This window comes from Rhipicephalus sanguineus, chromosome 6 (assembly GCF_013339695.2).
Source record: "Rhipicephalus sanguineus isolate Rsan-2018 chromosome 6, BIME_Rsan_1.4, whole genome shotgun sequence".
In the NCBI taxonomy this organism is placed as follows: Eukaryota; Metazoa; Arthropoda; class Arachnida; order Ixodida; family Ixodidae; genus Rhipicephalus; species Rhipicephalus sanguineus.
This window is the reverse complement of record NC_051181.1, coordinates 162161634-162187024: the sequence shown is the minus strand read 5'-3', so window position 1 is coordinate 162187024 and position 25391 is coordinate 162161634. Positions and strand designations below refer to the sequence as shown.

At 47.5% G+C, this 25391-nt stretch overlaps 1 protein-coding gene across 1 annotated transcript; it reads right to left on the bottom strand.

Annotated features, from left to right (window-relative positions):
* Positions 1-19481, bottom strand: LOC119396946 (superoxide dismutase [Cu-Zn]). The gene is made up of 5 exons (XM_037664334.2): positions 19113-19481; positions 5782-5878; positions 4683-4752; positions 1123-1240; positions 1-282 (listed from the first exon to the last, which is right to left on the bottom strand). Exons 1-5 carry the CDS (start codon positions 19254-19256, stop codon positions 91-93), a joined length of 621 nt encoding a protein of 206 aa, XP_037520262.1. The 5' UTR covers positions 19257-19481; the 3' UTR covers positions 1-90.
* Between the last annotated feature and the right edge of the window lie 5910 nt (positions 19482-25391).

The window sequence follows — 25391 nt, the reverse complement described above, 5'->3', positions numbered from 1 at the left end:
TTACAACAAATACCTAAACCGGCTTTATTTAACAAGCGGTAAACAAAGAAAAGGCTATGTACACACACACATGAAAGAACGCAAGCAGCTTCACACGCCGCGTCTAGAGAATACGACGATGAGAAAGGCAAATGTGGTGAACAGAAGGCGCAAGTCGGGACTCGTCCACCCAGAGCCGGAAACAAAGCCGATGACGCAGCATGCCAAGCGGGGACCGGCGCTGCCAGACGTTTTGCTTTCGTTTGTGCCGCCTTTTCCCAGGTCGTCGGGGTTGGCGTGCACCTGCGATGAAGTACGTTTGAAACGCCTGCAAACGTGCACTCTGTAAGTAGGGCGGGTGGTGGCTGTGTATGACCCCCCAAGCAAGCGTGATGTTGCGAGAAAGAATATGCAACAAGTGCCACAAGCACTAAAAACATCGCGTGCGTTAGTAGACGCAGTTATCCACAGAATGTGTGGGTCTATAAAAGGTGCATGTCCTCTGCAAGCTGTTCAGTAAATTATAGTAGATAGCGCTGAAGCTTGGCCCGCTTCTTCACGGAGCGATGGAATTCAGTGTGTTGAAGTAACACCTCCAATGCCCTTGCACATTCGGCGATGCAAATGTAGTTCAAATGTAAAGTGCAGATTTTAGCTATGTTGTGGCCCAGATGACGCTATAGAGAAAATGATTTTCCTCGTATTAGTACCCTCCCGAAATCGCAAAAGCAAAAAAGGCATGAAAGGCGGCGACATCTGGAGGTTCCCGCATCAACTCGCCATGGCGTTTAAGATTTCGATGTATCTAGTGGGTCCATACGCTGTTCATTATCGTGAACTGTATTGAGTCATGAGAAAGCCAGCAGCGTAGCACAGCAAATTCCAAGCAATGTTAGCGAGCCAATGCCGACAAAAAAAAAAAAAATCGCGAACAAAAGAAAATTTTTCACGTCGCACTAACCTATAAGTGGAAAAGTTCCGGCGCGAAACAAAAACCGCCATTTTCTTTTGTAGTAACGAACCTATGATTGCGAAATTAACGATAATTGAGTTTGACAAAAAATATTTATCTCTACCGATTTCCAACATGCTGTCAAGTTCGTGCGCTTTGCGAACAGGCAGAATGGAGTGCAGTATGCTCACCACCATGGCGCGGCCGATTATGTTGTGGTGGCCAACGAGGGAGATCATGCTGTCCGTGATGTACACGCGGGCCTTGCCATCAGCCTCGGCCTTGATGTTGCCCAAGTCACCGACGTGCCTGCCGACAAAGGGGGAAAGGCATTGTGCGAAGACAAGTATTAGTGCCGAGATATGCTGTATACAGCCCGTATTCAGCGCTGCAACCAACATTTTACTTCGGGGAGGGAGGTCCGAGATTACACAATAGATGCATGTGCGTGCATGTAGGTACATACATACGAGACAACTTTTAAAGGCACAGCCTACCGCTTGGAATGTCCTTTGGTAAGCGGTGGTGGAGAGAAGATAGTGAAGTATTAGACAACTGCACGATGTGAAATACCTGTTGGTGTATTGACCGTGTTTGCGTGTCAGACATTCGCGTCGTAAATTAACAAGCATGGTGCCACTCGCGCACAGGTGAAGCTGCAACATTAACTCCATTTTGGGTCCTTGTCTTCGCGTTCAGCGAGGGGCTCAACTAAAATTCCAGCCTCGCAGTCGCACCCTTGTATCAGCCCTGAGCGCTGTAAGTGTTTGGTGCCCGTACGTGGGGGTGCGTGATTGTGCAGTGTGTTTGCGCTCCAATTATTTTTGAATTGTCCTATCTCCTCCGCCTCCTGACGCAAGAGGCGAAACGAAGGAACTAATCCGAAGATTTTAGCGGACGTGTCGCCTATCTGTCTTCGTGGTGCCGCTAACAGCTTCAGTGCGTCTTCGAAACAAGATTATGCGTTCTGAAACACTAGGTTCACATGAAACTCATCTCGGCTCGCCTAGCTTTTTACGTGTTACTTCGCGTACGTGCTCAATCTAGGGGAGATGCTAGGTCGCCAGCCACCACCCTGGCTGTACCTTCAACCTTGGGTGCGTGGCAAGATCGCTCATCCTAGCACTTTGTGTGCTAGCACTATACAGCACTATCCACTACAGGATTACACAGCACTCATCCTAGCACCACGCCAACGGTAATAACTCTGAAAGATCGACATAATTGCAGCAGTAAGTATAAACAAATCGTGTTGCTATTGTGTGCAAGGCAGTGCCTCTAAGCTCCCCGCGGATGGCACGACAACACTGTCGGTGTGTAAACGTAACACTTGTTTACTTATCTGTTTGTTACCCTCCGCGTACAAAGTGCACTTCAGATGGGAAGGGCAATTCACAACAATAAAGAAAAAAAACAGCACATTTCACGCTGAACAAGGACGGCAGACTGGACGAGCTGGTTGATAAAATCCATGGTACAAAACAGCGCAAAAATTATTTCATTAACAAAAAATTCGGCAGGTCCCACGTACCGTGGGAATCGATGTTATGCGAAGCATGCGCGGGATGGTGACTGTGGCGTAATTTTAGGTGCGTAGCTCCTCTTAGTCTAACCTTGTCACGTCTCCGTTGTCCGGCGTAAATGGCAGTATCTCTGTCCGGCGTAAACGGCGGCGCAAACGGCACATGGCGCTGTCTCATAGAAGTACATGCATACTGCAGTTCAGGGACGACATTCTAGATGGCGCTGTACACAATATGGCTCTTGTGTGAATCGACACTAGATGGCGCTAGAAGTGCCGCTGCTCTCCGATTGGCTGCTGCGCGGGCTGCACGGGGATGCGCGGGAAGCGAGCGCCTCTCTCATTCTCCTGGATCGTCGCCGTACGTGTTGGATCGTTGGTGGAGCATGAACGATGCGCAGCGGCGGGCGCTCGCTTGGCGGCAGCCAGGCGGATTCCGAGACGGTGCGCGCCAAGGACGCCGCTGCGAAACGGGCTCAACGAGAAGCCGATCCCGAGACCATGATTGCTTTAGGAGCTTCGCTCAAGCTCTTCATCATTCATCCGTGGATATGCTGTAATTTTTTTCACATTGAGCGAAACGTTACGGAATGATGCTAGAGAAATGTGGAAGTGGGATACGCACACTCATATGTTGAAGAGTCGCATATGTATTACATAACCAGTTGTTTACATGCAGTTGCGTAACGATGACAACAGCAGAATGGGTGTTACCAACACCAGACGCGGTAAGCTGATATGTAGTGCTTATATGCTTCGATACTGGATACTGTCCGTGTGTTCCTTAGCGCAGTCCCAAACAAGTTCGACGATGAACCAGTTCGCCCAAACCAAAGTTTTGCTAGTTATACTTCTGCGTTATGACGTAGAACGCACGCTCGTTTCACGAACCCGTGTGCATGTGTGAAAGGGGTTCCTGACGGTTCTTGAACAAGGTCGTCATCACCATGATCAGTGAGCACCAGCAGCTGGACCGGTCTTCCAGGGGTGTTCTGCCTTCAGCTTCCTCGCTTTCCTTGCGTAAGCCGCGGTGGTGTAGCGGTTACGGTGCGTGGCTGCAGCCTCGAAGGTCGCGGGTTCGATCCCGGCCGTGGCCGGTAGTATTTCGGTGGAGGCAAAATGCTAGATGCCCGTGTACTGTGCGAACTCGGTACACGTTACAGAATACCAGATGGTCAAAATTTCCGGAGCCCATCACTAAAGCGTCTCTCATAATCATATCATGGTTTTGGGCATATAGCCCTGACAATAATTATCACTTTCCTTGCGTGTCAATGTGTTTGTCTTCGCGGTTACTGTGTTGGTTGAGACTCTGTATCACCTGTGGCACATACCCGCATAACATGAACTTTAGTATGCGGGTATGTGCCACACGTGACTGAGAGAAAAGGTTTCATGACGTACGCGACAGGTATTTTGCGTTATTCATGTCATGACCAGTGAATCGTGTTCGTCATACACTGATCCCCTGCTGTGCCAATTTAGGTATATTACAAGTTCTGGAGACGAACAGGAGAGCGCCCAGACGTAGGCGGCTAGATAGATAGATAGATAGATAGATAGATAGATAGATAGATACGGCCAAAGTGCCTGAGGTTCGCTAAGAAATGCTTCGCATTTAATAAATTAACTAATCTGGCAAAGCACCGTTTGGAATGCGGTTGTGCACCATCCATTGTCGATACTAGTATTGGAAATTTCCGTGGAAAGCCGGGGAATAACGGCAGAGCTAGAGTTACTGTATATGCTACCTTTGGGTAGCATATACAGTATAACTAAAGGCAGAGCTTGACTTGACCCCCCCCCCCCCTCTAATGGAGAACCCTGCGCCCGCCACCCTGAGAAGTCGTTGGTCCCGGGCTCAAGTCGCAGACCTGGACGAAGTTATCGTCAACTATGCAACCCGCTTGTGCTGGCTTCGTGGCATCGGGAACTTCAAAGAGTGGACGCTACGGAAATGTGTTCCGTAAAAAACACGGCAGACGGTCCCTTGAAGAGCATTTATGTGGAAAATAAAAGCAGTGTCGAAACCCTCTCATCTAGAATGCGTGTCTTTCTTTCCTCGGTCTTGCAATGCCGTGAAGGAGATTCATTTCTGAAGGTCAAGGTTTACGTGCCATGGATGTTACAGGAAGTGCGCGTACAATGTAATGTCATCGTGCTTAAATCAACCAACCATCCAAGCTATGCGGGCAGTAGACACGACAATACGCTGTAATGAAATCTCACCGCTCGCGGTCTTCCGGAGCACCATGGTCTTTGTGCATAGGATTGAAGTGGCCTTTCGTGGAATTGCAGCCTGTAAGGAATACACAGCGCCACTGAGCTGGCTTTGCTCTACTGTCAGGTTTAGTCACTTCCTCGTCACGGGAAGTTCCGGTCTGACGTAACAGATAGCCCGCGCTTCCTGCGCAGTCAGTTTCTATATATCGCCATTAAAATCCGGTGATGAATATCGGAAATTACGTGCAACTTTTGTGTTTTCTAAAAAAAAGTGGGGGGGGGGGGGCGGTATGCCATAACCTGTCGCCGACCAGACCTTCCCAACATAAATAACTGCCCCAAAGTCAATTAAAGAGTTAGCCAGTTTTTCTTATTGAAAAAAAAAAAGGTGACATTTTTAGGTCTGGCGGTCCCATGCCGCCAATTTCACACGGGGTGGGTGCCCTTTCAAGTGATTATGTACTTCGTTCTGCCGAGCACCAGGCCGGAAGTGCGCTTGTCCCTATTTCACCAGTAGATACCCGGCGGCAGCAATTCCCTACCTTCCACAGCAGCGGCGGATGCTCTACTAGTTCGCAAAGGCTGTGTTGGGACAGCGAAGACCCAAAGATGCATCGCGTTTTTTTTTTCTTTTTTTCAAGTGCTGTTGACAGGTAAGCAATGGGCTATCCCGCAATTTATGGCATCAAAGTGCAGGGAGGGGGTGTTTAGGACTTCAGGGAATATAAGCGGTGTGTTAGCATATGAAGTCTCAATATTATTTATATGCTCGGGTCTTACGTGCAAAAACTAAGATACGATGAGGCACGCCGTAGTGGGAAACGTTGGATTAACTTCCGTTATTGGGCGTGCATATAAATTTAAGTGCACTGATGCCCTTCCACATCTTCCCTATCCAAATGCGGCCGCCGTAACCGGAAACGTTATAATAGCTGCCTGTGTGCAGAGGCTTGTTAAATGCTGGTCGAACATGATTGGTTGACAAAGGTGAGCGTGTTTGATTTTATACGTGGCGCACTAATACTTTGACGGCGAAGGTGTTCGTTGCTACTTACGCTAGTAAAAAGCACTGTATAGACTGAAACAAGCAGACCAGTTAACGCACCGTTGGTGAGGTCTCCGTAAGCGTGCACGTGAAGACCATGGGCTCCTGGCTGGAGGCCGGTTATTTCGCCCGTGATCACGACAGAGTGTTCAACGCTCTGCAAGGAACGAAGTTTGAATATCAGACAAATCAAGAAAAGAATTTAATTACAGGAAAAGCAGGGCAGTGGGGACAAGCGTTGCAAAAGGATTGAGCATTGGACGCATAACGGCAGTCCCGAATTCTCAAAGATGTTCGCTAGCCCGCTAGTGAAGCAGCTCTTGCGGTGCTGTCGCGGAGCGATGCCTTATTCCATCCTAGTCTTACCATCACCACTGGCAGCCGGCTGATAATGTGGATGGACGGTCGCTCTGACCACTGGCTAAGCGCGAAAAGCACGAAATTCATTGGAAAGGGCACCGCTTCGCGACAGCACCTTTGATCGGCATCAGTGCATGCAACGATAACCAGCTAACTTGCACATGACTTGGACAAATCGTCACACGACACACTTCGACGATGCGGGATGTTGAAAGAGGACGGAGCCTATCTGGTTTTCCACTGTCGCAGATCTGAGCAAGCGTTAACTTGAACTCGTGCTTAGCGTGCGACGCTCACCCCCGTCGCAGGCCATTTGAGAAGCAGCGCACGCCACTTTGCGTGTCACCGTCGCGCTGCAGTTCGTGGCTCCGAGCGCATATTCTGGATTGCTAGATTAAGCTTCATTCATCGGCGATGGCCCCGACAAATGATGTGTGGTGCAGCTTGTAAGCGGATGAAGTGGCGACGGGGCGAACGTTTTTCCTTCTGTCGGTGCCATCTTTGAGACGTCAACCAGAGCGAAGTTTGGACGAAGTATTAATAGAGAGAACGATGAAAAAATCCTTACAGTGGGTAGGTGCTCGAGCCGACGTTTCGACAAGTGGACTTGTCTTCTTCAAGGCTGGAGTTTGTTTGCGGATTTTTTCATCGCAAGCTTCCATCTTCCACTTCCTGCCGTTTTAATAGAGAGAGCGTTGCACACGCGGCGCAGAGTTCCCCGTGTGTCTGTTGTCCGACCATCCGCTTGCTTCGGGACTTCAGCCAGTCATTTGCCGTCATCAGCACCAAAGTGTGGAGGTGAGTGAAATAGGCAGCGCACAAAGGGTCACAGCATGTTGAGCAAATCAGTCGCTTCTGACGCGTTTTCTTTTAGTTGGGGGGGAAATCGTGAAGTAGCTACGCGCGCGCGAAATGATATAAAACCCCATATTCTCAAACAAGCCTCGACTCGAAGTTCGGCCTTCACTCGACTGAGTTGAGCACAGCGCCGCTCCTCGATTGAAAATGACTCCACGCTTCCCGATAATTGCTGCAGATTATCGCTGATACGCAGTGGCTTTTTCTGCCTAGAGACGCCGCTCCCATCGACTTTCTCAAGTCAAGAGGAAGCGTTGGGTTAAAGACGGCAAGAACGACATATCGCCTCTGCCGTTTTTGTAATCTCAGAACGGTAACTTCAAGAAAATAACACAAGTTTATGAGGTAATGATGGCGGTCGCGGGTTTCAGAATGTACCGACAGGCTTGACGTCGCAATTTGTGTTGGCCTCGGTTTACAACGCTATAGTTCGAGGCTATCGCGGGAAGACGCGTGGCCGTCTTATATTCGCTTCCAGAGACGTTTTTCTTTAGAGCTCATTAAGCAGCAGAAGTATAGGAAGGAATTCATTGCGAGCAGTACTGTTCAATGACCTTTACTGAAGGATGTTCAGCAAGACGCCGTAGTTCGAACAGCGCACTTTTCGTTGCTCAAATAACAAAATACGTCGGAAATCACCGATTTCTCATTGCGCATGGCGTGCTATACAGACCGCCTTTGCCTCGATCACCGTTATAAGTGTTGTTAACAGCGTAACGAGAGAGAGATTGATGTACAGGACTGTGACACCCGCCTCTGTTTCACTGGCTGTGCTGGTCTGCAGAATTGTACGAAGTCGTGGCTTGGAACTCGGTTATTTATTTACAGAATACCTGTGTTGCCTCGTAGACATTAACGCAGGGGAGACAGTTTTAGTACCATGTGTTACACGTTTTACAATGATAAAAAATATACAGGACAAGGTTACCATCAAGGTAAAGAAGGTGAAAAAGACGGTAGGTCAACATTTTCAAAGATAATAAAAAGCTCAAACAAAATTAGGACCATTATACATTATTCTAAACACAATCGGGAATAAAAATCATGATTATCAGATACAGAAACAGTCTTCCGGTAGCATGTTCCAGTCTCGTAATGTTTGCGAGGAAAAAAAAAGATTTGGAAAAATGGTTTGTATTGCAATTGTATGCGCGTACTATTTCGGAGTGGTCGTGCCTAGTCGAAACATAGGATGGCTGACAAGTAGGTGCGGCTGTCACTGCCTGTTTGATTATAAAAGATACGATGAAGTTTAAGTCAAGTTTTTTTCTTCTTAACGTTTCCCAGCCCAGCAATGCCTTTAATTCAGCGACACTTTGAAAGGGGTTGTAGTTACTGGAGACGAATCATGCAGCCTGATTTTGAAGTTGCGGCTAGTTTTATTCAGAGCAATAATAAAAAAAAGTATTTCTACATGGTAACGTTAGAGGTCACTCGCCAGGACCCATTTAAAGTTTTGATTACGCGCTGAAAGGTTTCCTTTTGTTTATGTGAGCAACGGACCTGGAAGGTTCTCGAAAAGTAGTTTCTTTTCTCTCTCTCTCTCCCTGTGGAGAGAGTGTTTACCGTAAGACAACGTAGCATCCCATCAGGCGATATTTGTCGAAACTTTTGCCGTCGCCGCAAGGTTCGTTGTCGGGGCTGGCAGTGTCATCGCTGGGGGCATCCTCGCAGTCGCACATAAAGTCTTCTATGCTTACGCTTGAAAATGCCGTACAGCGTTGCCCGGTACATTTTAGCCGCGTTCCCCCAGTACGAAGAGTTTCCGAGAAGCTTCAGTGCCGTAACTTCTTAATCTGGAGCCGCTACGGTCGACGAGGAAGTTGCAGGGACGGTCGCTTAATTTTTTTTTATAACGAGTAATCATTCCCCGGTGAATCATTCCCCGCATATCGATGAAGGTTTGTTCGTCGATGAATCGACATTTTTCACGGACGCGTTCATAAAGATTGAAGTATAGTTTACAGTTAATGTAGGACCCTATTTGTTAAAGAGGTGAAACAAAAAACAAGAGTGCGCAACGGTTTGATAAATGTCTTGTTTTCTTTGATAGTATAATTGGTGCTAAGGGCTGAGCGAAGCAAGGGGGATGAATGAAGGGCTCGTTTCTTTGTTAGAAGCAACCTAAGGAGAGAGAGAGAGAATAAACATCTTTATTTCGGTAATACTTAAAGGGACACTGTAGAGGCAAATAACAATTTATGTCAGCGAAAGTTCAATGCATGACAACGTCTAAAACGGCAATATTATCAACAGCAGTGCCCTACTTACCGAGAAATTAAGGTAAATGTATCACGATGAGCGCCACGAGCGGGACATTTTGGAAGGGATCCTGATGACGTGAGAGAGTCCGGCTACAATTGATCACTAGTAATCAAACTAGCTGCAACAACAAAAAAAATGAATCTTCCGTGCATCAAGCGACTCAATAAAATGCTTGTTCGTTTCTGCTTGATTCATGGAAAAAAAGAACCTCTTTGGTGTTGCCATGGGGAACGGCGCGCGTGGTTCAAAAGTTCCGTTTTCGCCGAACTGCGCTTCGCCCGGCGCCCTGCTTCGCTCACCCGGTCGCGTCTCAGTGGTAGTTTCGGTATCGTGTACTGCTGCGTGTGTTTTGCACGCTCGGGAAAGTCGCTCTTACAGAAAGTTGGACAAAATGCCTCATGCATGTGATCTTGCCGGATGCCCGAATGGTGCACGCCGCCAGTGCACGCCGCCGCGCAGTAAAGGCGGGCAACGTTTGGCACGACAACAGTGACGTGGGAAAGACCACTTTCAGGCGGGTGATTTGAAGTGCGCTAACGCGATGTGGACCACTAAAACGTGATCTTATTCTAAAATAAGCACTTCCTTGGCACAAAAGTAGCACTACGAGGTTTATGGACCGCTATTTCAACAATCAACGACCTAATATTCGCCTTTAGTGTCCCTTTAAGCGTCGTCTTCAGGAAACCAAGAGACAGTGAAGCCAAGGAAGGGAAACATTATTTGTAGTCTAACTATAGTGTAGAAATGACAAATGTATTCGCCTTTTCGGTCGGTTTCAAGATTGCGATAGCAGCAGCAGGTGTTGCACCCAAGAAACTTCCGGTCACTTCAATTATCACTCTCTAACGCGGAAGCAGAAAGCATGCTTTTGAAGTTGTGCCAGAGTAAGGAAAGACTATTTTTCCGTTTTAAGGTAAAAAGAAGGCGCCTGAAAGTGAAGGACTAACTCTTATAATGTTGTGTGTGCAGCTTAGAAAAATATACAAAATATTTGGCCAGACACAAGGAGAAAAGTGTTGAAAATGTGCCGGTTACTCGCTAAGGCTTTTGTTCCTCGCCAACGCTACTCGGCTACTCCGGCGCACAAAACCGGAAGTCGTCCAGCAGCTTTGTAAACTGCGAAAGGGTCTATAGGAATGAAAGTGCACGAAAAATTACACCATCTCCCGCTAAAGGGGACCATGAGGCGATGCGAAGCCGGAGCACTTGCACGATCGCGTTCCGTTGGCGTTCGTTGGGCATGCTACAGACCTCGCGTCGTGGAACGCGAAGAGGAACACCACGCGCGTCGCCGTTTCCCTCTAGCCTGGCCGTTAATTCTCACAGGGCGAGCTGGCAACGCGGTCGACAGGCGCACGAGAAGGGGCAGTGCTGGCGCTCATCGCGGCGCTGCGCAGGGGAGAATTTCGGCATGTCGAGCCCGCATTTCAGAGGAGTCAACCGAAGCAAGCGCTGGACTGAACGCGCGCAGCGCTCTACCACTTGAAGGAGAGGAGACTAGAGGAGGAGAGTAGCGCATGCGCCGCGAGAGCAGAAGAGAGAACGCAGGAGAAGCGCAAGCAGGTGCTGGTAGAGAAGTGGAGAGAGTAACGCGCAGCTGTTGGAGAGAGGGAAGGGGGAGAGTTGCGCATGCGTAGTGCGAACTACCAGGCCAACGCCGCGGGACATATCCTCGAACAAGAGATTCTTCGCATCTAAAACATCTAAAACCCGCCGGTTGGGACCGAACCTACAACCTTCGGGCAACGTGTCTGATGCCCTACCAATTGAGCTACAGCTGCATGATAAAAGAAAGTGGGTGTACAAACACGGACACAAGAGATCAAGACACTCGGTGAAAAACTGCATCATGAGTCAGCACATTGGAGTGGTTGGCCGCACGTTCCGGTAATTAGAATGAGAATACACTGAGCGCCCACACAAATGAACACGTGATACGCTTGCTTTTTTTTCCCGTCACCACGGCTTCATCCTGTTGAACGCGAAGAGACCGTGGTTGGACGAAGGTGCATGGGCTTTGGCTTCAATCTCGCCGTGTTGGTACATCTGGTGGAGTATGAACACCATCTGAGAGCAGGACGTGTGAAGTGACAGGTGCACATGTTTAATTGAGAGAAGGGATGTAAAAAAATGGGAATTTTCGCTAATACCAGCAGGTGCTGAATCGGGAACTGAGGAAATCAGACGTAATGGGCAACTGGAGCGAAATAAATATAGCAATCAAGCTTATTCATTCGCTGCACAAAGGTTATCGAGGGGCGCCAACTGCGCTGCGTGACGTCAGCCCCTTGATATACGGTGGCCGTCTTGAGTCGTCTACGAAGGCCGGCAAACCCGCCGATTTCCGACCCCGCGGCCTTACTCAAACTGCTATAGATAAATAAGGATGAGAAATCAATTACAGTTTAGTGAATGAATTTTCATCGACAGTGTGTCTGCGGCCATACTTAAAGTGCTCATGGCACCACAATTATGCATGATCAAGCCCTACTTAATTTTGCTTTGAGGTCATGGAATGCTATGAGCAGAACATGGCAATGTGCAATTAACAATTAGCGGTACATGACAGTCTCTCGAATTCGAAGAAGTGATACTTTTCAACGACCTCAAAATGCGCCAGCAGAACATTAGCAACGCCAGTGAAGGACTAGTAAACGCCCGGCCACTCATGTCGACACATTCGTTTATACCTCATCCGGCTGCGTGTCCGTGCCGCTGCCTGCGCGAGCTCGATATAGCCGGCCACGTCTCGACGCACTGAAACGAAGGTAGGAAAGGAGGTAACAAAAGCTTGCTCAGTGGACGCATACATGCAGGTGTGTATACACGAGTCCTGGTTGGCAAGACGACGGACGCTCGGCATCGACACAGATCGCGGGAATGCCGGTGGAAAAGGGGCAATTTGTAAGGCAAGCGCCCGGGCAAATGCGGCGCTCGGGAACCGAGCGCTGAATAGCAGCGGACTGTCCGGTGTGGGCGCATGGCAGCACTCATTGCATCTACCTCATGTAGTGGCTTGAAAAGACTTAGCGCCCCATGACAAAGTTCGAATTCGTTATCGCGTGGTTGGTTCGAGAGCAGGCACGAATCAGCGAAGTCGTTTATTCGGCATTTGCTACAGTGGCACAGGGCGTTAATTGTTAGAGTCTAAAGTCCCAAAACCACGATATGATGAGGGACGCCGTAGTGGAGGGCTCCAAAAATTGCAACCAGGGCTCCCGAAATTTCGACTATCTGGGGTTCTTTAACGTGCACCTAAATCGAAGTGCACGGTTCTCAAGCATTCTCGCCTCCATCGAAAATGCGGCCGGGACTCCATCCCGCGACCTTCGGGTCAGCAGTCGAGCACCATAGCCACTAGACCACCGTGGCGGGTCACGACGTTCGCTACCACAACATCTTTATTCGCAAAAGTGCGGTATTGAATTGCAGATAATATAACGTGAAAAATCTTTGCGAATGCGTGCCGATGCGTAAAATAACGAGTAAACAATCGACAGAAAAATAAAAGGTTTTCATGATGTTCCACTAACAGGGCAGAAGAGCGCCGTGTGTGTGTAATATATATATATATATATATATATATATATATATATATATATAGGGTGTTTTTTTAGACAATACAGATTTTTTATAAAAATCCTATGACAGTAAGCCTGTTGCCGTTTTCGCACACGAACTCCACGTCGAGGCGGAAATACTTTGCCGCAGTTAAAATGGCACGTTGCGACTAATTAACAAAAACTTGTTAATTAACTTTTTATTTATTGACTTGAGGGCCGGTGTTTATATTACAAAGTTGTAGTGCGTGCCAATTTATGGCATGCCTTTTTTTAGAAATCGCGAAAGTTGCCCTAGTTCCAGATATTGATAATCGAATTTCAAGAGCGATACCGAAACTGATCGCGCCCGGCGCGCATAAAGCACGGCGGAACACCGGAATGACACGTGACAGGGACGTGACGAAATTTGAATGAAGGCGCACCAGAATAGAAAAAAAAGAAGGAATGTAGGAAAGACAGGGAGGTGAACTAGACTATGCGTCCAGTTTGCTACCCTACACATTGGGAGGGGGAATACAGGAGTAAAAGAGAGAGAGAAGGATAGACACATGTCACATCACACACACAGTGCCAAGCAAGCATTCTGAAATACATTAGTACACAGCTTAATGTTTGCGTGCGATGGGTAGAGTCTAGCTGTTTCTTCCTTAAACTATAAAGATGCGTAAAAAACTTTTTCGCCTGTCTGCAACAAGAAGCGCCGCAGTGGCCGCCCCTGAGTTGTATGCTTCCCAAACAAAGAAAAGGTTGATGTTGTGGTTTCATTAATTGTGCACAGTTCGAAAGAAACAGATAAGCCCCAGACCTTACGCGCATAAGTAAGGCGATGCGCGGGCACTTGCAGATGACTTGCAGCTTTTCATGAAAACATACGTCGCGGCGCGCCGTCATTCAAATTTAGTCACTGCCATGGGACGGTTAGTTCCGGTCTGACGTAGCAGAACTGTCGCACTTTGTGCGCGCCTCGAAGTGGAGTTCGTGTGCGAAAACGAAAGGAGCCTTACTGTTATAGAATTTTTATTAAAAATCTGTATTGTCTAAAAATAAACACCCTGTGTACATGACACACTGGCATAATGTCCTGGATGTAGAACGGGTATGATAACTGGTATAGAATGAGTCCTGAAAAGTAGAACCATGTGGGAAATGAGTTCTGTGGCCCTGCAGCGTGATCATCTGTAGGGATTAGTTGAACGAATATCAAGTTAAGCTGTATAAAGAAATAAGAACGTGAGAAACAACAACGCATGTCATATATGTTAATAGTGAAACTATTTCGCACTTGAAAAGAACGATCGAGCCTGTGGACGCTATAGTGCAGGATCAACCATACCCGTTTCCGCCTCGTTAAGAAATGAAGCATTCTGCTTGAACTTTGTCAGCAAGTCACGATCGTGTTTTGGATGTGTAACACTGTTCGTTGTCAGCCGCACAAAAGATTTCCTCCTGGCAATGTGAGAGCCTACACAATAAAATTTAAAAGGCCACGCCACATGCACACAAGCGTCACTTTAGTCCAAGACTAGCTGGAAGAAACGCATTTTTTAAGACAGCAATGGGGAGACTAACATTCGCGTCCGTGTGCCGCACGGCGATGCCTCACGCGGTTAATTCGTAGCACGCGCCGATGACAGGGGTGTGCACGGCGACACGGCTTGAATTGACAATGAATAGCGCGTATGCCGCACTGGGGGCCCCGCCACAGCGAAGGAGTGCGGGAGAAGAGAAAACGGTTGCAAGGAGCTTGTAATGAGAACGCCATGCTCTGGAATATATCTCGTAGCAGGCTTTCGCGAAAGCTGTATATGTCAGTGATAACAAAACGGTGTGGAGACAAAGTATGAATGAGAACACTTGCGTTTAAAGGATGGTTTTTCCGCGGGAAGGGCGTCATCTGGGAAATCGAAGGGCGAGCTGAACTAACGACGCAGAAGTTTTCAGATCGTACCTAAATATAATCAAGTATAGGGGGTATGCACCGAGCCTCGATCCGCGAGGTGGCGACAGCATCGCCGGGCCGCCGCGCCATTTTGCAGGTCGCGTCGTTCATGCTTAGTTGTGCATCGTTGGTGAAGTATTGAAAATCTATATCGTCGAAACTGTCGTACGGCATTCACGCCCAGCAGTACTTAGTGTTTGTTACGCGGAAATTCTTCGAACGAGTGCATCATCGAGTACGTAGATAATACGTGCCGTGTTTGTACGTAAATGCAGCTGCTGCGCCATGGTGAACAGTGCCGTGTTTGGCTGCAACAACCACTCGAGAAAGAAGCGTAGCGATAGGAATGTTGCCCCGGTTGTGTTCTTTTGGATAGCGAAGGTGCGAAGGGGTTCTAAGGTCCCTGTTCCCTGTAAGATAGAGAGACTAAGTTCAACGACTCCACCCCCCTTCCAATTTCTGGCTCTACTGTCGTGTGCTATAGAGTAACAGGCAGAAAGTTTAACACCCGCCTGCTGAAGCCCCCTGCCCTTGCCTACCCTCCTTCCCACGCCATTTGGCAGAGACGTATACAATTCTAAGCATATATTATGCATTTAGCTTACCAGGTCGCATAACCTAATGCGAAGTGCACATGATCACAGTGAAAATAGATGAGGAAGCAGCCCGATTGAAAGAACAAAAAGCTAAAAGAAGAAGCAAAGCGTAAAAATACCAGTTCAACGGTATTGGGCAGCATCACGGCACTGAAACGAGCGGTATGTTTCAAAACAAGGAAAGAAGCGGCTCCAATAGTTGCGGGAGGAAGTCGCATGGTTCTGAAAAAAAGGTAAATTTAGAGTGCTTCCTAAGTGAATCAACAAAGAAAAGGCAAGTGCCGCATGCGTACGGGACGGGCGAACGGAAATTGCTGCGCGAAACGCGTCACTGATCTCGCTGTTGTGTATATGAAGGTCACTGAAGAGCACCCGGTTGCGCATCTGCGGCGTAGTTCGCTCGTGCACAGAGGAGGGGTGCATGTTGTAGATAAGGTACCGCTGTTATGGCAACCAGACCAAAATCAGTCTGAAACTGAGTGTGCACGAAGGCGATGCCTTTCCTCGGCACATCAACCGTGATCCATGGTTGCGTTAAATTGCAGAGCATCTAGCGCTTGCTCTATAGTGTACCGTGGGCGTGACAAACTACAGTGTTCGGAGTTGGCGGCATGAAAGAAAAAATTTCTACATCCAGAGGAAATCAGTCATATGTGCGGTTGCCCCTTTCCTTCACGATGTACCCATACATTTTGCTAGTATTCGAAAGGTAGCCAAGCTTCGCTGGGAGTAGTAACCGATGAAACTATGTGAAACTCCGACAATGTTGCATCTCCAAGCTATAAACGACGGCGGGTGAATTGAGCTGCACAGTACTTTCAGTGACATTTGTCGGCAGGGGAACCGTGAAGTGCAGGGGCGTAGCCAGAAATTTTTCGGGCGGAGGGGGGGGGGGGGGGGGGAGACACCTTTTTGATCTGGAGGGGGGTCGGGCAGGCAGATGTGATCGAGTGTCATGTGCTCTCTATGCCATGGCAAAAAAAAAAAATCGGGGAGGGGGGGGGCAGGCAAGGGCCCGGTGTGCCCCCTACCCCCTGGCTACACCACAGGTGAAGTGTTTTGGTGCTTAGAAATCGGCCCTCTGATGTTTCAGTTGTCCGCTCCTCTTCAAGAACACCCTGAACTGCAGTGGGCAAGGGCATATAGCGCGGCACTCAGCAAGCAGAGGTCTTACCAACCTTATGTACGCGGCCGTGTGAACTCCGAGGCGATAATGTGATTTGGGAAATGTTTTGCTGCTTGTTGAAATGTAGAATAAATGACCAAGTAGTAAGTTATGAACGATCTACAATGTTTTACGTGCGCAGCAGTTTCTACGATCTGAGAAACGTGGAGCCATAAATCATGAAGGAAGGAATTCGAGACTGTATCGCGGTTTGTCCCCATGCCAGTGAAAACCTACTGCTTTGAGAAGCTTGGTTCCATATCTACCCTATAGACCATTAGTTGAATGTCTGTGGTGCTGAACTCAGTATATGAGGGCATTGAATAACAGACACGTAGAAGAGTGCACAATCGGTCGCGGAAATAAATCCGCCACCGCAAGCATGGAATATTCCATTCGACACGAGTACATGTGCTGGGACCATTCACTCAGGAGGAACCAGGTACAGTTACAAACAGCTAGGAGGTAGCACAGAACAGTACTGTTCGCAGCGAGCAATGCCCCTTGGCCGTGGCAAGGTGCGTGGTCATCTGGATGGTGCTATTTCTTAGCAAAGCTTAACGAAAGCCAGAAATGCAGAAGAATGCCGATGGCGGTATGGATCGAAAAGTGGGCACGTAACTATAAATAGATGCAGAAGACCACGTTTGCAGTCCTGTACGAACCATTCAAGCGGTGTCGGTTGATGCACAGCTATGTCAGAATTTTTTTTTATTGCGACGCTATCTTTGTTGTGTACGATAATGTGCAGCCTCGCAGCCAGCAGCGCGGAACGCCTGCGCGCGATTATAGTGATTGCGGCGAGAGCCAGGGGAAGCGGGCTATAACGGTACCCATGGAAACAGGCAACCGGGGTCGTCCAAAGCGAACTGGCTGCGTAGAAATTGTTGCAACTGCTCCCATATGCGCAACACCTGCGGACGCTTTGCTTCCGAGAGTCATGCTCGACGTCCGTGCACGTGTTATAAGTACTGTGCCTACGCAAGCATATTTCTAGCTTTATTTGAAACACGTGCACAATGGTAAGACTGCGTATCTTGCTCTGCATAGATGGGAACAGTGCTTAGACGGATACTCGTCGCTCGAATGGCAAACAACGTTAGTCGAGCAAACAACGAAGATCCAGGACAGGAATCCCAAATTCTAAGAAACAAAATCCCCTCCCCAAAATCCAAATTAAAACACGCAACACGCAATGGCATTGCACTCGGATTTAAATAACTCTGTAGAAATCGCAGGAGAAACTTAGTACTTCGCGCGCAATAAGGACGAGTTATATCAAACGGGCGAAAATGTAGGAATAAGGCTGCCGTGGTTTCTCGAATAGCGATAGTAGTGGAAGCACATGACGTCAACGTCAAACATTTTGTAGTATTCGCATGTTACACTGCCTGTGTGAAGAAGCGTGCGGATATAAAGCACAGTTTCTTCACTGAGCAACAGAATGGCAGCCTGGACTATGCCGCGTTATTCTTATGTCCGAATGTAGTCTCTCGAACCAAACACTTAGTGGGGATGCTGCACAGCTTGCACGATGCGCTCGTCTGCTGTCAAGGAAGAACAGGCTGCATGCGATTTGTCGAACATAGAGACTATGCTAATTTTATATCGAGAACTAAATCGCCAGCGAACCAGATGAGCTGAATTTCTTAAGCCGCTCTGCATAATGGCTAGAGAGTTCGTAATGTAGGACTGCGCATAGGCGTGCGCAGAGTTCCCCTTCAGAAGAGGGGGGGGGGGGGGGGCGAAGGTTCATCGCACCCCCCCCCCCTCTCCCTATTAAGTCAAAGTTGCCCCAAAACCCTTGCACATAGCCGTAGTACGGAACCACTGACCGCGCTACCATGATACCACTGACCGTGATAGCCGGCACCACTGGCGCTAACAACGTTTCTACGCACTAAAATACAGAGGGGGAAAGGGGGGGGGGGGGGGTTTGCGGCTATGCAGCAAACCTAACCTTATATGACCGGTAACGTGGCATTCATATCCGCTTTTTAATACTGATTTGTCGGGCGGGTATTCGAGGCCTTAACTTGCGCAAACGCGATGCCCTAAGCAGATATATGCTGATGACAATGTGTGTACTTAACAGTGCTTGCGACGGTCACCTATTTAGTCGATGTTTATTCTTTATCTTGATTCCCGCTGTGTATAGCGATAAGCAGAACTAATTTATTCATGCAATTTCCTGTCAGTAAGTGGCTCCTAGCAGAAAACCATTTCGACATTTCTTGCGTTTGACCCCGTAGTTCGCCGCTGTTCTTGTATATTTAATTTGAAGTACCAACATGCTAAAGTCCCCACCTTTAAATCTCTACAAACCAGGCACGTAGCCGGGGGGGGGGGGGGGGGGGGCAAGGGGTCTGCCCCCCCCCCCCTCGGAATTTTGATGACACATTGTGTTTTATCGAAAATAAATTATGAAAATAGGAGTTTTTCTCAAATAGTCAATGCTTTCAGCAAGTGCCCCCTCCCCCCCCCCCCCTCCCCCGAAAGAAATTCCTGGCTACGGGCCTGCTACAAACGCTGTGGGTTCTCTTAACCTTACGAAATAGCGCAAGTTGGCTTCAACGCAGAAAGCCCTCGATTTGCACACGTAATTAAATTAATCGATTTCAAAGAGTTGGTGCGGTGCTTACCTCCTGCACGAAGAATAGCTGCATGAAGACTGAGCCCGGCGCGTAGCACACAGCGCGGCGTTCCACGGTCCGAGCGAAGTGCAATACACACAGTAGCATAAACAGTGACCGGGCTAACCACCGGCATGCGATTCCGGAGAGCATGGCGTCTGTTGCGAGGTCACCAACACTGTTCAACAAACACGGCCGGTCACGCCCACCGCGTCACTCTCGCTGCTGCAACGCGTGCGGGCGACCCGAAAACGCCCGCCGCCGCGATTTTCACCACGCAGCGCCAACTCGTCGCTGTCACGCCGCCAAGTCGTCGCGACCACCACGGCACCGGTGTCGTCGTCGTTCTGCAGCGCCGTCCTTCGTTCTCCGCTGCCTTTCGCGGACGCGGCCATATTTAAAGCCTCGCCCGCGCCCTCTTTTTCTCTTTTGCGAACGGGCCGAGCTGGCAGGAAAGGGGGCACGCTACTCTCTGCCGCTCCAGAACAACCTCCTCCTCCTCTTCCGGGTCGGCATCTTTGTCGTTCGCGTGACAGTCGGTGTTCTCTGCTTCGTTGCATTATTTGTAGTTGTTTTTCGCCTAGGGTCACTGCGGCTCACACCCACTACGGGTTAATGGTCAACAATTGGACGGTTTTATAAATTTATATAAGATTTATTAATAGGGTAACAGTAAGAATAGATATATTATGAGTTTAATAGCATGATAACCTGTAGGGAGAAAAAAACTTTTACCGAAATATTTTAATAATAAATAAAAATTAGCATTTTTATGTAGCTACGTGTATACACAGAAAGACAGGTTAACCTGTTTAGCAAGGTAGCCCATTGGCTTCATTAACCAAGCAAACCTTGCTCTTGTTCTTGTTCACCTTCAACTTTGGCTCACACCCACTGTGCACATTTATTCTGATTAGAGGAGGCTTTCTCTTCTTTCACGACCTTTACTTTGTGCACACTGGCACTGGGCAAAAATTCCTGTCCAAGTCTGCAGGAGGGCAGAGTATCTGGATCTCTACTCAAAGACGAATAAAGATGTTTTACACGCACACACTTTCTCCGATTCTGAAAAAGTATCGAACGCGCTGATACGAATTAGTAATGATCAATCGATTAATCGTTCGCTTAACATGCCCAGGAACAACCGTGTTCTTGATGTTATTATTAATAGTAGTAAGCTCTTAGATCTTAATAATAATAATAATAATAATAATAATAATAATAATAATAATAATAATAATAATAATAATAATAGGTAATGTCGAAAAAGTTATCTTGTAGCTGTAAAAAAGTGTTTTGAAGAGCTGCATCAATCAACATTTCCGTTTTTGTTCCAAAGCGATGTCACTGACCCACTGCTGCACATGACAAGTGGTTTTAATTTTCTTTTCGGTAATTAAAATCTTAACCAAATCAATTCGCTTCGCGTCTCGCACGCCATTGTGATGCCTTTTTTTCGCCTTTTCTTCATGCGCATGACCACTCTCATACTGCGTGTTGTTTTAAGACAAGAAATACGCACTTTGTGGTGAATAGGGGTCTGTGGCGTTGAATTTACTGACCGCCAGGTAGCGGGTTCGATTGCCAACATTGATGGCTACAGTCCAATGTACGACGATCCAAAAGCGCTCGTGTTGCTAGCACTGCATGCTCTTCAACGAACACCGACTGGTCAAAATTCATTCTGAGCTCTCCACCGCGGATTTACATGTTACTTTGGTACGGTAAAAGTAGTAACCCGCCACGGTGGTCTGACCCCAGGTCGCGGAATCGAATCCTGGCTGCGGCGGCCACATTTTCTATGGAGGCGAAAATGCTTGAGGCCCGTGTATTTAGGTTTAGGTGCAGGTTAAAGAATACCAGGTGGTCAAATATTCGGGAGCCCTCCACTACGGCGTCTCTCATAAATCGTAGTTTTGGGAGGTTAAACCCCAACATTTATTATTATTATTATTATTATTATTATTATTATTATTATTATTATTATTATTATTATTATTATTATTATTATTATTATTATTATTATTATTATTATTATTATTATTATTATTATTAAAATAGTAGGGGATTTACGATACGCTCTTTCAGGAGCTACCCGATTAACACGCTACAGGTCTTACGTAACCGTTATTAAGATTTTCAGTAGTTTAACTTCTTATTTTTGAGCATCCCATGTTTTCCGAAATTTTCTGAAGTTGCTTATTAAGATTTACGCGTGAAACGGAAGCTAAGATTGATTTTTCTTTTATACACCATACCAATTCTGATAAATAAGTTAGAATAGGCGTGCGCAGGGTTTTTCAGTCCCAAATTAATTGTTTTAAACGTAAGCAGCCGGTTTTTAAATGTTGAGATGATCATGGTAACCCAAAAAATTAAAAAGCCTTTGCCCACACTTTTCAATGAAGAGTAATTAATGTCCAATATAATTTCATTAATAAATATTACTTAATAATATTTCTGTGATTTTCACTTAATTTATTACTTAAACAGTTATTTAGATGGGATAGCATAACGCCAAATAGCCAACATTCCAATTTTAGACGCAAGGCTAAAATAAATGCCCTACCTCTGCATGGTGAAAGAAGAAGCTGCCTCAGCGAAATGCGCGAACAGCATGGCCACTTCTGTAATTTCTTTGTTCACACGTGACCTCGCTTTGCTATATGTACCAGCTTGGCACCATATGTAGAGCAGATACTAAGTATGAGCTCTTGAAAACGAAGAACGCTGTATCTTTACCAGGTGCTCGCTGAGTGACCTAGAAAATTGATGATTCCAAGTGGAATCACTGGGCCGGAAAGGTTAAAAGGGCACTGACATCAATTTTCGAAGCTGAGCTCACTCCGTCATTCGAATCTCCTGTATACAGAGACAGCTTTGAGCAAGTATGAAGCTCAATAAATGCTGATGGGTTGTTTTATTCTGACATAATGTCAATTTTCGCATGGCGCAACTAATGCATCGACACCAGCGTGACATCAGGCAACAGTGTCAATTCTGGTGACCTCACGTGCTAGTATGGCTAATTGTGATGACGTCAGGTACCAAAACATACAAGATGGGCGCTTGTGCGTCACCAATGCAGTCATGCAACGGAGTAGCCGTAGAAACGTCACGATATCTTGCGCGAGCACGTGGCAAGAAGCTCATACCGTGTCGTGACGTCGGGGTACAGCAGGAACCGAAACTAGCTTTTGAAAACATGTATAATTCGCTTTTTAGGGTGCACTCGCGCTTAACAGTACATTTACAATGCTCTTGAGGGCTTGAATTTTCATCTGAAGAAGACAACTCAAAATTTTGTCTCAGTGTCCCCTTTACGGGGAGCCAAGTTTCGCCGCGGCGCAAACGAGACATGCCGCAACCATACGTCCTCGTTTCCTCTTTCCCGCCCCGGTAGTATATTGGTTACAGTACTCGACTGCTCACTCGAAGGTCGCGGGATCGAGTCGCGTCCGCGGTGGCTGCATTTCGGTGGAGGCGAAATTCTAGAGGCCCCTGCAGGTTAAAGAATACCAGGTGGTTGAAATTACCGGAGGCCTCCCCTACGGCGTCCCTCGTAATCATATCGTTGTTTTGGGACGTAAAGCCCCAACAGTTATTATATTAACCTTTTACTCTTGATCGCTGCCGTTCGCATCGTGCGCTGGTCGGCATGATTACTGCGTTTGAGTTGCGTGTGCATTATCGAACCCATCAGACAGCAAAGAATTCAACGCGAACCTACTGTAGCCACCAGTTTGAGCCTAAACATGGGAGGCTTTCTGCAAACTATACACGTGGCACATTTATGTGCGCATGTTCTGTGACGGTAGCTTTCTTTTGAGCTCTATTTCATAAGAACGGTTGCATGTCATCTGGTAGAGGTCTTTTAGTTTTTTTTTTGTTTCGTTTTGAATAAAGATTGCATTTAGCTAGTCATCGCCGCTGAAAGATCAGACGGTTTGGCGGTGTGTTACTCGCTGATAATTCCTGAGGGGGAAAAATCAAGAAAAAAAAGGAAAAAGAAAAAAGAACATGTAAAATAATTCTTCGCTGTCATTCCTGCGACCGACTGTGTTAAAGCTACAGGCTGCGCCGAGACAGTGGCATAGCATTTGCTTCAAATGCTTCACGCTTGTGCAAATAGCTGAAGCGCTGTTAGAGACCTCACTAGCTGTTACTGCAGTCAATCGTTCCTATAGTCTTAGGATCAACACTCAACCTTACAGCCTTGTGTGATATCGCGCTTCTAATCTAGACGGGACCGGGATGGGCTGACCCAAAGTTTATTTTGTACCTACCTGCTATCAACATGCATTAACAGAGTAAATTGATGTTTCATAATGACTTTCTTTGCCGCGCCCCTTTTTAAAATATCATCATCATCATCAGCAGCAGCAGTAGCAGCCTATTTATGTCCACTTCAGGACGAAGGTCTCTTCTAGTGGCCTACTATTTACCTTGTCCTACGCAAGTCGGTTGCACTTTATGCCTAGAAATTTCTTAATTTTATTATCCCAACTAACCACTGCAGTCCTTGGCTGCGTTTCCCATTCCTTGGTATCCATTCCGTCCCTCTAACTGACCATCGGTTATGTGTCCTACGCACTGCTTCAACCAACCAGGTCCACTTTTATTTCTTAATTTCAACTGGGTTGTCGGCGACTTCTGTGTGTTCTTTGATCCACTCTGCTATCTTCCTATCTCTGGACGTTACACCTATCAAGATATCCGTTGCATCGCGTGCTGCTTAGTCCGTAACTTCCTAAGGCAACTCCTCTTTCTGCGCATTGCAAACCCTCCGCATGTGCTCCAAGGTTTCGCGATGTCGTTAGAATATATACTGGGGTTTAACGTCCAAAACCCACGATATGATTATGTGAGACGCCGTAGTGGAGGGCTCCGGAAATTTCGACCATGCACCTGGGGTTCTTTTATGTGCACATAAATCTGCTTGAACGTGCTTTTTTCGGTCACTCAGCTGATTTGTTATCAACGACTATGATGCTCCCGTGCTTGAATCTGTATGCCTTATTTTTTTTACTCTTTTTTCCTTCCTTACCTTTCTATCCTCCCTTACCCCTTCCCCAGTACAGGGTAGCAAACCGAAAAACTTCTGGTTAAGCTCCCTGCCTTTCACTTATTCTTTCTCTATCTCTCTGCCTAGTGCCCCATGTAGCCTGCCGGATGTCACTTGCGCGCCTGGGCGTTTCGAGCAGTATATTTCTCGTCAATTTTGCATTGAAGTTTTAGGTTGCGCCTGTGTTGTGTGTTTCCGTGTCCTTGTTATGCGTCTTTGCGCTACACCCTCCCATCCTATTTAATATCGCCATGATGTATCTACCACGTCAGCTGGCTGGCATAGAGGGCATTCGCCATGCCCTCTATGCAGATGACATCACGGTTTGGGCAACACAAGGGAACTTGGGTAACATTGAGGACAGCCTGCAACAAGCTGCAGAAATTGTATACACCTACGCGGCGCGCTGCGGGCTCCAATGCGCGCCCAACAAGTCTGAATTCGTTCACATCAGAGGCATGTCTAAAGACAACACAGATATCTCCATCACGCTTCCTACGGGCCCAATCAGACGATCGGAGGAGATTAGGGTCCTTGGCCTGTACATTCACCAACAGCTCCGAATTGACACAACACTGACCAAACTTAGGAAAATAGGTGACCAGGTGGGTCGCATGATCCGCAGGGTCTCCAACAAGAGGGGGGGACTTCGGTGCAAAGATGCGTTGCGGCTGGCGCACGCTTTTGTAACCAGCAGGGTCATGTACTCCGTCCCTTACCTCTACCTCCGCAAACATGAGGAAGAAAAAATCGAAGCAGTCATTAGGAAGACGTTAAAGAGGGCTCTCGATCTTCCGATCTCTACATCCAACAGCCGTCTCAAGGCTTTGGGTGTGGTGAACTCATATCAGGAGCTTAGGGAAGCCCATCTCCTCAGCCAGTATACACGGTTGGCCCAAACAAACTCTGGCCAAAGTCTACTTGCGCGACTGCATATAAAACATGACTTCCACCTACAGGAGCGGGTCAAGGTACCAGAACTGTGGCGCACAGCCCTTCTGGTTCGACCTCTCCCCACTAAAATGGACAGAGATGAACACACCGCACGACGTGAGGCGCGCGCTCGGGCGCTGGAGCTACAATATGGACAGAAAAGCGGTGTCTACTACGTGGACGTTGCTGGCCCAAACCCTGAGGGGTGGTACACAGCCGCTGCTATTCACGAAGGAACACAGGTGGATGGGCTAACCTTTAGGGCGTATACTGCAACACAGGCTGAAGAG